This window comes from Anas platyrhynchos, chromosome Z, assembly GCF_047663525.1.
Source record: "Anas platyrhynchos isolate ZD024472 breed Pekin duck chromosome Z, IASCAAS_PekinDuck_T2T, whole genome shotgun sequence".
Classification (NCBI taxonomy): Eukaryota; Metazoa; Chordata; class Aves; order Anseriformes; family Anatidae; genus Anas; species Anas platyrhynchos.
In genome coordinates, this window is record NC_092621.1 from 29,700,963 (window position 1) to 29,715,255 (window position 14,293).

Genomic DNA, 14,293 nt, shown 5'->3' on the forward strand with positions numbered 1-14,293 from the left:
AAGTAATTCACTTAAAATGCTGTTCAGACAGTTTTGCAGATTGGAAATGAATGCTGAGACCCAGAGATAAATACATACCAGGTCAACACAAGTGGTAATAACCGATGAAATAACAGCTATTCATGCACTTCTGCATGATCCTAGGTCTACAACAAAGTAACCTGGATTAGTTTAACCATCAAGAATCACACATGCAACTCTCAGAAAGAGGCTGTAATTTCCAGGTCTTGTTCCTCTGTACCTTCCATCAGAAAAAAATAAAATAAAATAAAATAAAATAAAATAAAATAAAATAAAATAAAATAAAATAAAATAAAATAAAATAAAATAAAATAAAATAAATAAAATAAAATAATAATACAAAAACCAAAACCATATTGTCAATCATACAGATTTACCCACAGTATACTCTGAGGACTTTGTAACAGCAATCTAGTTAAAGACTATATTCTATCATCTACATTCTTGAAGTGCATTGACATTTTTTCACGCGTATATCCTACCCACTTCATAGTTATTGCATATGAAGAATTGCACACTTATATGCCTTGAAATAATAAAATGCTAAAAAACATTTAAATTCGATTTTTTTTTTTTTTGCTACTGTAGTATGCTCAGTAACTGTATGAACAGCTAGTCTCACAAAGTCTCACATAACTTCAACATTTCAAGAGTGATCCATGCGCTTGGGTACATTTGATTCTTTTCCGTTTTATTGAGACATTTTTATTAGGGTTTTTTTTTTTAGCTTCCCATACTTAAACTGCCAACTTGACTCTATATCCAGGATCAAAGCCAATGTCTGTCATTTTATAATAGGAAGTATCAAGTAAAAAACAGTTTGTACATCAGAATGTTTTTTAAAAAATCTTTGTTTCACTTATTTTTATTTTTTTATTTTTTGTAATGTTTTTTTCTGTTTCTTCAGAGTTATCCGCTCCTTTTCTTCAAGGTCATGTCCAAACCAAAAAAATATGGACTGTGTGGCATTGAGGACCAGGACCACAGCTCTTCTGCACGGGGTTAGCCTGGCCCTACTCACCCTGAAACCAGATGCCTTTTTCTTCCTACATTTCATTGATGCCAGTAATACTTTGCTACATTTCTTTACTGCATTCTAGGTGCCAACATGCTGTTTCTTACTGTTTCCTTGCATTAATTATTTTTGTTTCATTCTTTCTTTTTCTTTGTATCATGGTAATATGGCAGCTTTCCTTTTAAGTGGTCTTCAACCTTTTATGATTTAATTAAGCTAAAATGATACTTAATCATCTGCTTCCTTCTACCTCTAGGCTTCCTTTTACTTTTTTAATTAAATTTGCCTAATAGTGACAGAAGCAGACAAATTACTGCAGGTGCTCAACACATTAGAAAAATAAGGCCACCTTTTTAGAAGTCTTAGTAGAAATTTATGCAGCTGACTCTAGGTTTTATTACTTGGAACAGCTGATGGCACTTGCTTCTCAGCCAGGTGGATTTCAGTGCTCTTCCTTGTCTCAGCAGGGTCTTTCCCCAGGCTGTCACACAGAACCACCAGTTCCATGTGAAGAGGCAACGTGCAGGTATTTCAATAGCATTTTTTGTCCACCTCCCTCAGGCTGTAGTTACCAAGTCATCATAAACAGAAATCTCACAAACTTCATTTGCATGTTTTTTGGAATGTGTAGTGTCAAATGTAATAAAGATAAATTAAACTTTCTTTCTCCACTAGCCTTCTACTTATTAGCCCCTCACATCATTTCTGTAAGACAACGGCAGTCTTACAGACTTTTTTTTTTTTTTCCCCTGTTGGCTTTTATTTACCAATTGATTTTAATGCTTGAAAATTAGAATCCACACGTATATAAAGAAGTATTGAAAACCCTGTTATAACCCCACAGGGAACTGGTCCCACTATAATATAAGCTTTGGTCGTACTTACAGGGTGAGGGGAAAGGATGCCATTGCCAAGAAGCTACATGGAGAAATTAATGCTTCTCTGCATGTAAGATACTTAAACTCACTGGGGAAAATCCCAGTGGGAAAGCCTGTGAAGCATTTTTGTAATCCCTACCCTCGATTTTCCCACCAGGAGTACAGGGCAGAATATTCCACCTGGATATTTAATCAGAGGCTATCCCCGGTGCAAGCACTGCTGGCTTGCCAGCAGCCACCAACACCCTGCACCACCTCTTCTGCTTTGAGCTGCAGGGCCTCTTCCAGCTCCTTTGCACAGCTCCAAGCCGTGCCGCGAGACAACCTCCCCTCTGCCAGGGGGTCTGCCACGAAACGCGGGGGCCACCTCATTCCTCTCCTTGCCCTTTCCTCATCTCGCCTAGCCCTGAGAGACTTGGGAGGGTGTCACAGGGGAGACCCCAGCCCTCCCCGCACCCCAGACCGCCAGGAGGGGGATGCAAGCCGAGGGGGCAGCACGGGGGGGACCGCGGGGCGGGGCGGCTCGGCAAGGGGCGGGCAGAGGAGCTGGGAAGGCTCGGGGCGGGTGAAGGGCCGGGCTTTTTCGTTGCCAGGTGAGCGCCCCGGCTGCGCCGCCCCTCTGAAAGCGCGCAGCGGCGCGGAGCGCACGGAGGCAGGCGAGCGGGCGAGCGAGCGAGCAGGCATCGCCCCTCGGCTCGGCGCACTCCAGGCCCCTCCGCTGCTATGGCGAAAGCGGGCAGGAAGGGATGCAGCTGCCCGGGCTTCCTGAGGAAAAACTGGCTGCTGCTCAGCACGGTGGCCGCCGTGCTGCTGGGTGAGTGAGGGAGAGAGGGAAAACGGGAAAAAGGGAGTGCGGCAGCGCGGCGCTGTCGCCCCCCGCCCGGCACAGCACGGCCCTGCCTGCCATAGGGCTACTGCGGGGCCAGGCCGGCGCCCGATCAGCGCCAGCGAGGAGGTGGGGAGGGGGGCGATGGGGCCGGGAGCGGCGCAGCCCCGGCTGCCGAGAGCGGGTCTGCAGGGACAGGGCGCCGCGGCGGCAGGCATCGGGGCTCGGCCCGGCCCCGCGCCGCCACCTGTCGTCATTAGCGCTTGTCACAACGAGGGGATCATTAGCGGGGTAAAGCCGCCGTAGGAGAGGATCTGCGGGAGCACCGCGCCGCCGGACAAACGGGAGCCCTTGGTGCAGGGCGCCCTGGTCAGCCCAGGGCTGCCTTTGCATAGCTCGGGGGGAGCGACGTGCTCGACCGGGGTCCCCACGGGGACCCAGCCGGGGTCCTGGTGCCTGCTCTTAGGCTGAAGGTGGGAGCCTGGCTGCGGCTGAGGCCGCTGCAGGAGAGCGTTGTAGCAGCTCTGGGGTGCTTGCAGTGGCCTAGGAGACCAGGAAAGTTTGGCAGTGGCACGCCTCTTTCAGTGAGGGTTTTTGGGGTGCCATTTTAAAGATGAGATTGCTCCACTGCTTGCTGGGCAGGTTTCTGAGGAATGAATGAGTTAAATGCCATCTGATGAACAAGGGGGCAGAATGACCAAGAGAAGCTGTTAAATGACTCGGCCAGAGACACTTTTCCGTGGAACATAATTTTCATCCTAGCCACACACCTTCTTTGTTTCCTGCTGGAGATTATTTTCACACTAAGCAAAGAGACCTTCCTTTGCATTATTGCTTCTGTAGGGAAAGGCTGCTTGCACGGCTTCATTAATGGCATTTGCTGTTTGATGCTTCTCTTTCAGGTGACATTTCTGCTGATTTAAATTGCGGTTGGAATGTATCCATTTCCGTGCATGTTTGCTCAGGAGAGAATTAGCCTTTAGGAATTCTACTCAGCTATTTATAAGCCGTGATCAGAGGTATACATATGTATACATGTTCAGTATTTGAAAGGCTTCTTTTCCACCTCTGCAATGAGTGGAAAGATTTCTATGAGTGCTGTATACCAGTTGCCAAGAGCTAACATTGAAAATCTGTTCATCACAACTGGAGGACTGTGTATTTGTGTCCCTGTTTATCTGTGTACAGTCACTTTGTCAGGTACACTTTTTCAAGCTGTCAAACTTATTTCCCAATTATAGAAGCGGACAAAAAATGTTCCCTTTCACCATTTTCAATGAATGTTGGTAGAACTGAAATATGTGTGGTATAATCCTACAGGCTGATCATTCTGAAATGTGATTTCCCTAACTGAGTACCACAGAGCCAGAGCCTGGCAATGTGTGAACAATTCTTCCTTAGTTCCCCTAATACCCAATGGGCTTGCACCTTGAGAGAGTGTGACAGACCAGATCCCTCTGGTGTCTTTGAACTTCTCTGCCTGCTATACTATAATTAACAGTCTTGAACTCGGGGGAGCTCTATAACATGACAGAATTAGTCTCTATAAATAATCCTTGATTTTTGGACCAAATGACATGCAACAAGCTATGTGTCAGTTGTATTTTCAGTATGTCTAGAAGGTGAAATAAATTATACAAGGAGAATGGTGAAACACCTGTTAGGATGGCTTTCATTACGTTGCATGTCATCTTTTACAGGTTTGGGAATAGTTCTAAAATACCTGTAGTCCACAAATACTTTGTAATCAAACTCATGTATTTATTCTTTTTTAATATACTCTGAAAAATTGCTTTGAGGCTTATTTATCGACTTAGTCTGGAGGATCAACATTCATAAGCAGAAGAATATCACATGATTTTGAAGGCAGAAAATGTGTTCAGACAATTCTTAAAAAGTATGCATGAGTGAGGACTGGAAATACCAAAAGAAGCATGTTGTAGAAACCTAATGTAAAAGTTGTCCAGCTGTATTGGAAAGTATCTGATATTCCATCACTATTATGAAATCAGGAGTTTTGCTTATTACCATCAAAGCTGTAGTCAGCATCCTAGCAAGGTATGCCTGTCTTTGCTCATAGCCTTGCTATGCTGAAATTTTTTCCTGATTGCTTTTTGTGCTCATCTGTGAAGAGGCAGGGAGACCCCCTCAGAACTTCAAGCACTTCATTCTTTGAGGGTAATTACTTTGTGTGTTGCATTTGAAGCTTTCAACCATATGTTGCCGTTTACATTTTTGAAAACATTGGACTTTCTTTTACAAAGCAGTTGACAGTGGGTGAATGATTTAAAGTCTGTACAGGTGAAAGTTACTCAATCTTAACAATGCAATGTCTTTTTGGTGAAAATACCTGTTCATGTATAATTCTCAAAGAAAACACCACTTGATACTTGAAAGCTTATCTGTCATACCTTCACAGAGATTCTGTTTCAGACCACCAAACTGATGCAGAGAAACCTCTGAACTCAGATTTGGAGTCTAAAGTTAACTGAATTTCAGATTTGGGGCTAATTCTGAGACTTAGGGATTGTATAAATACAGTGAGAGATTTGGCAGAATATTTGGTCTGAGAAGTTCACTGTTCATTAGTTCTTAGCACATACTGGAGGCATGCACTGGATCCTCTGTGCAGACCACTGACTCAGAGATGAGGGTTGGATGCATCTATGCCTCCTCTGACTCACTGTGCTTTTCTAGGAAGCAGAAGGAGAGGTGCAGGACAGTAGCAGCCTCGTGTAGGTAACTGCAGAAGGAGGGATGTCTTACATCTTCTTGCTCCGCTGACCTTATTGAACAAAATAAGCAGCTGAGCTAACAAAAGCAATTTAGAAGTCAGCTTACTTCAAGTGTTCCTTCTGCCTTTAATAAAGAAAGTTATATTGCTTTGAGTTTGCACAATCAAGTCACAGTAAACCAGAAATATCCCTGAAAGTTACTCACCCTGAAACAGGTTTCCAAAGGACAATTGAAAAGAGAGGGTTTAAGTCACACTTCATAGGATTCTCAGAGAACATCTATTTTTAATCATTACTTCGTCTCTGAGAGGCCACTGCTGCAATACCACCAAACCAGTCATGAGGGTAAACGGCTGGTGATGTGTAAATACTTACTCATTGATTAGTCTGTGGGTCATAGCCTAATCGCATGTATTCCTGAGCAATTCTTCTGCAGAACGTTTTTTTTTTTTCTTATAGTGAAAAGTGTAAGTGATCGAGTGGATGTGGTAGTAGGCCTTGCGGTGCAATAGCAATCTGCAAAGGTCTTTCTCCATACTCCGAACTTAAACACAAATAGGTTGCTTTTTTTTTTTTTTTCCCTAATGCAAGTATTAATTATATCTGCTAGGACAGTATCTTTTTGCAATACTTCTTCGGTTGGAAAATATGACTGAGGGATTTGGCTTTCATAAATTTGTTTTTTGTATGTGTGTGGTGAGTGTGGCTTTTGAAACAAATTTGGATCTTGAGGTACCTGTGAGCTTGCCTGTAGCTGAAGGCTTATTTTCAACAGCACTTACGGGCTAAGAAATTCTTCAAATAATCCTAAAATAGACATAGTAAATACAATATCTAGTTTGCTAGATCCATTAATCAAGAGGAGCTGTGAATGACAGGTATCCTTTCTACAGCCAGCCAAAGAATCGTGTTTATCAAAGATGTTTAAGAGCTATTTATTTTGAAGGCAACGAAGAATCTTTTTGTACTGTGCCATTAACTTCCTTCTTTGTTCTTCTGTTCGTTTGTATATATATATACATATATAGCTCACAGCAGTGATACTTCATGCTTCGGATTTTAAGAAAAAACAGGATTTTTTGTCATTGCTATGTGGAGGGAGACATGTGGTGCTGATGGGAGGGAGGAGGACACAGAGCTGTGGCTGATGCAGGAGTGCTCTAGGAGCTGTCCAAGGTGGCTAATGGGCACAGCCCTGGGGAAGGGGCTGCCAGAGAATGGGTGAAATGCAGAGCTAAAGAAATTAGGAATTTTGAAACACTGGCATCAGGTAGAGATGAGGTGACTGAGAGAGGGAGGAGGTGTATAAAATATACATAGGTGTATAAAATATACATAGTTCCCATCTGCAACATAAGTGTTGCAGAAAATGTGAGCAGTGCAACTGTACTTTTTTTTTTTTTTTCAGGATTTGATAAATGCAGCATCCGTCAGAGCTTTTCTTACGTGCTTTATGATATCACCATAGCAGTCTATATGCTAAAAACTTGCTCATTTTAATTAAAATTGTTGTATTCCTTTACAGTACTGAGTTGTAGCATCTTCCTATAGTAATATTTTTGGTCCTTCAAATGTCTCTGTTTAAAATAAATAAATAAATTCTGGTGTATTCACATGTGCTAACTGTAGCTAGAAAAGCTTAGCTCCTCCTACAATCAGATACAAGAGAATGTGACAGCTTCCTTTAAAAGCATTAGTTCTTTTAAAATTCACCCATATCAGAGCAGGGTCTGCACATACTGGCATTACTGGAAGTGCATTCTTACAAGAATGAATGCCTTACAGGTTGAAGACAACAAGGGAAACAGTAACATATGACTCTGTTGATGACGTCTTGCAGGTGAGAGACTGCCTTGAGTCCAGGGACCACAACATACTTCTCAGGGTGAAAAGTTTCTTGTACAAATGTAGCCCAGAATCTCTGAACCTCATAAACCTGTAATGTTTTTCAGGTTCTTCCCATAAGTTATTTCTGTCCCTGACAGGAGCAATTTAAAAATTAAGAGCCCATTCTGAAAATAGATTAATGCTTCACTCGTTCTATTTCCACCCCCTCATACCTTTACAAAAAAAGTGGCACCTGTAGCATTTGTCTTTGCTTAAATAATACAGTGTCAGTGTTATAAACAATGAAGCAGATTAATTGACTTTTGAAGTACACTAGCTCATTGGGCTCTTTTATTCATAGCAGAAAAAAAAAATGGTATTTACTAAAACAAGAGAATTATTATCCTGGTGATTTCTGAGGAGTATGAGCGTACTGCAAATATCTGTTTTCTTTCTTGAATTCCGAAGCATAGCATTTTATTAATTCGAATTGAATAACAGATGAGGATGACGTCCAGTATCAACTGTGGTAGCATGAAAATTCAGAAGACTGCTTTCCTGCTGTGATTTCATATAATCATAGAATTCCTTGGGTTGTGAGGGACCTTAAAGATCATATAATTCCAGCACTCCTGCCATGGGGATGGATGCCTTCCACTAGGCCAGGTTGCTCAAAGCACCATCCAACCTAGCCTTGAACACTTACAGGAATGGGGCATCCACAGCTTCTCTGGACAACCTGTTCCAATGCCCCACCACCCTCATAGTAAGAAATTTCCTCCTTATATCTAATCTAAACCTAACCTATTTTAGTTTAAAGCCATTACTCCTTGTCCTCTCACTACACTCCCTGACAAAGAGTCCCTCTCCAGCTTTCCTGTAGATCCCCTTTAGGTATGGGAAGGCTGCTATAAGGTGTCCCTGGAGCCTTCTCTTCTCCTGGCTGAACAACCCCAACTTTTTCAGCCTGTCTTTGTAGGAGAGGTGCTCCAGCCCCTTGATCATTTTTGTGGCCCCATCAACTGGACTTAATTCTAATACATCCATGTCCTTCTTATACTGAAGGCCCCAGAGCTGAATGCATGACCCAGGTGAGGTCTCAGGAGAGCAGAGTAAAGGGGGAGAATCACTTCCTTCAGCCTTCTGGCCACACTGCTTCTGATGCAGCCCAGCATATGGTTGGCTTTCTGGGCTGCATGTGCACATTGATGGCTCATGTTAAGCTTCTTGTTGAGCAACACCTCCAGATACTTCTCACTGGCTACTCTTCATCCATTCTCCCCCCAGCATGTATTTGTATTTGGGATTGCCCTGACCCAGACCCTTGCACTTGGCCTTGTTGAACCTCCTGAGGTTTGTACAGGCCTACCTCTTAGGCTTGTCCAGGTCCCCCGGGATGGCATCTCTTCCCTGTGGTGTAGTATTGACTATACCACACAGCTTGGTGTCATTGGCAAAATTTTTGAGGGTGCACTCAGTCTCACTCTCTGTGTCACCAACAAAGATGTTAAATAGTGCTGGTCCCATTACTGACCCCTGAGGAACACCGCTCCTCACTGATCTCCACCTGGACATTGAGTCATTGACCACAACTTTTTGAGTACAACCATCCAGCCAAAGCCTTACCCACCAAGTGGTCCATCTGTCAAAGCCATGCCTCTCCAATTTAGAAACAAGGATATTATGGGGGACAGTGTCAAATGCTTTGCGCAAGTCCAGGTAGATAATGTCAGTTGCTCTTCCCGTATCCACCAATACTGTAACCCCATTGTAGAAGGCCACCAGCTTTGTCAGGCACGATCTGCCCTTATTGAAGCCATGCTGGCTGTAACCAGTCATGTCCTTATTTTCCATGTGTTTTAGCATAGCTTCTAGGAGGATCTGCTTTAATGCTTTTTTAATGTCTGTTCTTCTCTATCACACTTTGTAGTTTGACACAGGACAGGTTCTGCTCAGAAATGTGAGAAGCCCTCCAACTCTGAAAGAATGTCTGACTTCAGTATAGAAAGTAAAATGCAGAATGGCCAGTGGCTTCATCTGAGTTTCACATATTTCTGATGATCAAAATGTGCTGAGACCAGAAAATCAGTTAACAAATACAAGGAAGCCGAAGCAATGCATTGTCCCTTCTGTAAACTAATAACTTTTGAACTGCTTTTAAGCAAATTAAATCCATCATTTTTTCCTTCTTTTAGCATATAAGGTGTTTTCCTCTTGTCCATGGGTTTTGTGTCCCTTTTTTTTCTTTAACATAAAAAAATAAGTGTTTTAACATAAAACTTATTTTTTCCTTTATGTGAGTGAAATGAAACAGTCACTAAAATCTGAGCCTTTAAACAAATGAAGCTTTAGAAGGAGTCAGCCTCTGGGTTCTTTGCACTTAGCCAGTAAAGCTAACAAAGTAAGTGAAATACACCTTCCTATTTGAAACAATAACACCATTACTAATATCAGCTAAATATTTCAGTTTCTGATTTTTTTAATATTATTTAAGGGAAAATACTGCGATGTACATACAAAAATATTTTTTGTTTTCCGTTATATCTTAATTAAGTATAAAGACACTTTTTCGTAATACATTCTAAATACAGGTAATGTTGAGGTTGAGATTACTCACAGACAACATATGTACTGTTTGTAAATCTTATAGAAGCCTCTGAGAGCCTGTGGAAGGGTTTCTTCCTCCTCCCCTCCCCCAGTCAGTATCTCATGCTGTGAGCATACATATTTGTTTGTCTATAGTGTTTAGAAGTGCTGAAGACCATCACTGTATCATATATTAAGGTGAAGATCTGGGCTGTATTGGACTTGATGTTCCAGATTCATTTTTCTGCCTACCTTCCAAGTATTGCACATTCCATGAGAACCTGATAGCATGTTAGATTAAACATGACATATGATGAAAATTTTCCTGGGTTATAGGTAATCTAACACTATTCTCACAATATGTTTCAAAATAGCCATTCTTGTTCCTTTAATGCTTTTGGAATGACAACCAACCTGGCCTTGCTTAATCTGAACTAATTTTCTAGGTCATATCTCTGATTTCTCAACATTGTGATGTCTAAATTAGTTTCAGAATAATGATGTTTCTGCATGTCACTATCAATCTCTCTTTAGATACCACTAAATTGCCTTTCAGGCTGCTTATCTCAATTTATTACAGTCAGAATCTTTCCACTGTCCTCCCAGCAAGGGGACAGCTAGAACAGTCTGTCCTGTTTACTGTCCTTTCCTCTCATCATAGTTTAAAACAGAAGTTGTAACAAGGGGCAGAATCTGGCGAGTCTTTCCAATTACTAGCCTTTCACCTTTCTCATACCATGGCTAACCATTTAGTTTCTTGTGTGCTTCAGTGGTCTTAACTAAAGATAATTTTTTTTCTGATGTGTTCTATAGAGCTAATAAACCAGATATATGAAGGTGCTGAAACAGTTTTGGCAGAGTATGTAAGCATTATAGAAAGAGAACAGATGATCACTGGGTTTTTACAGGAAGGAGTGAGGATTTGTAATTTATTGGGTGGTATTGGAATGATATTGTTTGCAGGGTAATATGCTAGGCCACATAAGCAATGTGTTAGGCACTATGAATGCCAGAAGTGGGTACATGACAATGTCTGAAATGAGTTATAGAAGGGGTCCAAGTGAAACACATAGCACTGCTATATGAAATTGTGGATTTGGATACATTGAGGAAGCAAGAAGATCTGGATGTTTCTAGATGACTGCAGAAGAGAGAGTCCATAGTCAAAGAGGGCTCCCAAATTATAGATGGTTGGGTTGGAGGAGAATGGTAGTGTTTTTTGAAGTGACAGTTAAAAAGAGTCATGGGGAAGGTCTGCAGAAGAAGAAGAGCAAGTTACCATTGTCACGTTGCATTTCACTTTTATAGTAAACATGGGAATGTGAGACTGAAAGATACTTCTTGCGTTACCATATCTTGTCAACTGCTGCTTCAGGTCACACCATTTTTTATAGACTTTCTACTCCATATCATACTCTACTTTAAAGATGGATGGGTTTCCTGGTGCTGCATTTAGTTTTGGGAAGATAGGTTTGTCATCTGATTGTTGCAATTTCCAGCTTAAAAAATGTATTGAGGTTCAATATGCACACATTAAGTGTAGATCTGTATTTTCACAGTATTCGCCAACAGAACCTTCACCAAAATACATCCAAGCGCATCAGGAAATGTAGGTTGTATAGCTGCTGGGAAACAATTGTATTTCTTCCCCAGATCAATTAATTTATAACATAATCTTTATAGTATGATATTTATTATGCTAGATTTGTGAGTCTTATACTTCAGTCTTATACTGAGTTTCTGGAAAAACTATGAAAAAGCCAAATTGTATATCTGATGCAGCTTCATTTATCTGAAGAGAGTTAAGGACTAACTGAGGAATGGATTATTCACACTTCTCTGTATTTCTTCGGTATGTTAATAGACTGTGTAGTTAAGTTCTGTAAGGCAGTTCTTACTAGAGTACTAATATGTATATAGAGATAAAACACTATTGTAAAGTTTTTTTCTTCAACTATTCTTTTATTATGACTTTCTCAGATAGAAACTACATCTGCATACTGAAAACATTTGGAAGATACTTATCCATGAAATTCACCTACAGTACACAGAAATAAAATGAAAGAAACTTAGACTCCAATAGGAAAGATTTTTAGGTTATCATACTGTTTTTCAGTTCTTTGGGATCACTGGTTCTGCAGAACTGTGATCACTTGAAATTGCAGAAGACAAGACTACCTGTTATTTCCCTTTTCCTGGCTGAGTGAAATACATTCTTAATATAACCACCCTTGGTTTGACTACAGGTGGAGTGGCTCTTGTGCAGGGCTTCAGTGGGAGTGGCTGGTCCATCTAATCAATGACACTGCCGCAGGCTCCTGCAGCACAGAAAGTAGAAATTACACGATTTTAATGGTTGCAAAACCCTTCATACCTGCTGTGAGCAGTTGGGGGGATATGCCACACTGGAGAAGCTGGTTATTCTCCTCTGGCCAGTACTCCACCTTGCCTTCATTCCTACAGGTCCATCACAGGGAGTCATTGCCCACCTGAACTTTCTTCACTCTGCAATCAGTGACATTGTGTTGCTTGTGTAAAGGAATTTACAACTGCTGCACCCACAGCAGATTAATCACCAAGAAGACCCAGGGGGTCTCACCGCAGGTGAGGAATGAGCATACCTTCCTCAGTACATTCCTGCTAAACATTTTTCAGTAGACCATGGTCTGACTTAGGGACTGTATTCTTCTGGAAGGTTTTGTGAGAGGACTTTTCTTTACTTGTCTTTGCAATTAAGACGATAGCCTGGGCAACACCAGCATATGAAGAGTTAAGATCTGTTGCCATACAATTAGACCTGGTAACTCTAAATCCTACCTTAGTAGTTGCCTACAGTTTTCTAATAATCCTGTTTTTTCTTCAGCCAACATCACTTTGTTTATTAGAAATAATATTAATTGTCAAGTAAAATGTGAAACAGTGTGAAATCCATAATGTTACAAAAGGTTAAAATTAATCCAAAGAGTTACATTAATAGCTTTACTGTAATATTCTACACCCTCCATTTGACTGTTTTGAGGTTAGGTACTTTGTACTCCTGTGTAGTTAAGAAACAGCCAGTAATATTACAGTAACTTTAGAGAGAGCAGAAACAAAACAGATATTATAAAATATTGCTAAAAGACTCTGTATCACAGATTCCAAATACATTGCGCTGCAATTTGTCATGTTTATATTGAATGTTTTATATTGTGTTTCAGACTAAGTCAGTGAACTTTGTTTGCCAGCTTTATCTGTCTTGTGAATCATCTGCTATAAAGATAACACAATTAAGACCCACAAGTATTTTAGTCTGTCATGTGAACAGCATATCATATGAAAATATAAAGAGTTTTATCACTTTGTTGCTACAGTACAATTAAATAATATCAGAATTGAACCACGCCCACATTTTTTAATCTCTTAACCATTATCAGAGTTAAATAATTCTCCCACTGTCTATCAGCATCAGACAGAATCACTGTCTCTGCTCCATTGAAAAAGAGTTTCTACATGCCGAAATTACAGGCAAACAGGAAAAAGAAGTACCATGTTGTTGTTTTTTTCAGTGAGGGGCATGGTGTAATTCAGTAATTTACAAAATGACTGGTTGTTCTCCAGAAATATACACTGGATTTATTTATTTTTTCCCTCATCTTCTTCATAGCTCATTCTTAAGGATCCTTCCCATGATAACGCAGTGAGAGTTGGAGATGATTTGCAGTTTCTGTGGTGTCATGCACACTGGTGGAGTGAGAAACCCTCTCAATTAACATCATGCAGCCCTGTGTCAGTGTTGTCATCCCTAAGTGCAAATAACATAATAGGGAGTCCTACCTGTTGAGTATTGAATTTTGGCTTATATTCTCTTCCAATCAGATGCAGGACCAGGCATGTCTTTGCATGGGCTTCGCTTACTTATTTCTAAATTCTGAGTTTTTGGCCTGTGAGTGAAAGTAAAGAAAGTCAAGCCACAAAATGTCTCGTCATCTTGTTCTCCAAGATACCATGTTCTTCAGAGTGTTTAAGCCACAACGATAATAACATAAAACAGTTAACTACAGTCACTTCATACTGCATGTCCTGATTGGATTCAACTACTCTAGTGGTTCTGAGTTTTTAAATTTGAGATCTGACTTGTGTTGAATCCCAAGTTGTTATACAGAAAAAAACTTAAGGACTTAGCCATCACTGTCTGTGATACAGAAAAAATTGCAAGTAGTCTCTACATGCAGTGGCTCACATGGCTGCTGAGGACAGCATGTTTTGGCAAGTTTACAGTAACTGTAGTATTATCTGTGACATTCCCCATGTAAGCTAGTACAGATGAGCCCAGAGATTATGAAATTTGTTTAAACAAGGGGGTGTTTCTTTTCTTACTCATTTCCAAATCTATGTCATGAACTGCAGCATACTACTATAAGAG

The 14,293-nt window shown here is 40.8% G+C and overlaps 1 protein-coding gene across 1 annotated transcript in view; it reads left to right on the plus strand.

Annotated features, from left to right (window-relative positions):
* Nucleotides 1–2,616: 2,616 nt before the first annotated feature.
* The window catches only part of SLC1A1 (solute carrier family 1 member 1), a 60,106-nt gene continuing 48,429 nt past the window's right edge, over nucleotides 2,617–14,293 (plus strand). The window contains exon 1 of the mRNA NM_001310783.1: nucleotides 2,617–2,728. Within this exon, the coding sequence (NP_001297712.1) occupies nucleotides 2,638–2,728 (91 nt within the window). The 5' untranslated portion in view covers nucleotides 2,617–2,637. The remainder of the gene's footprint in view (nucleotides 2,729–14,293) is intronic.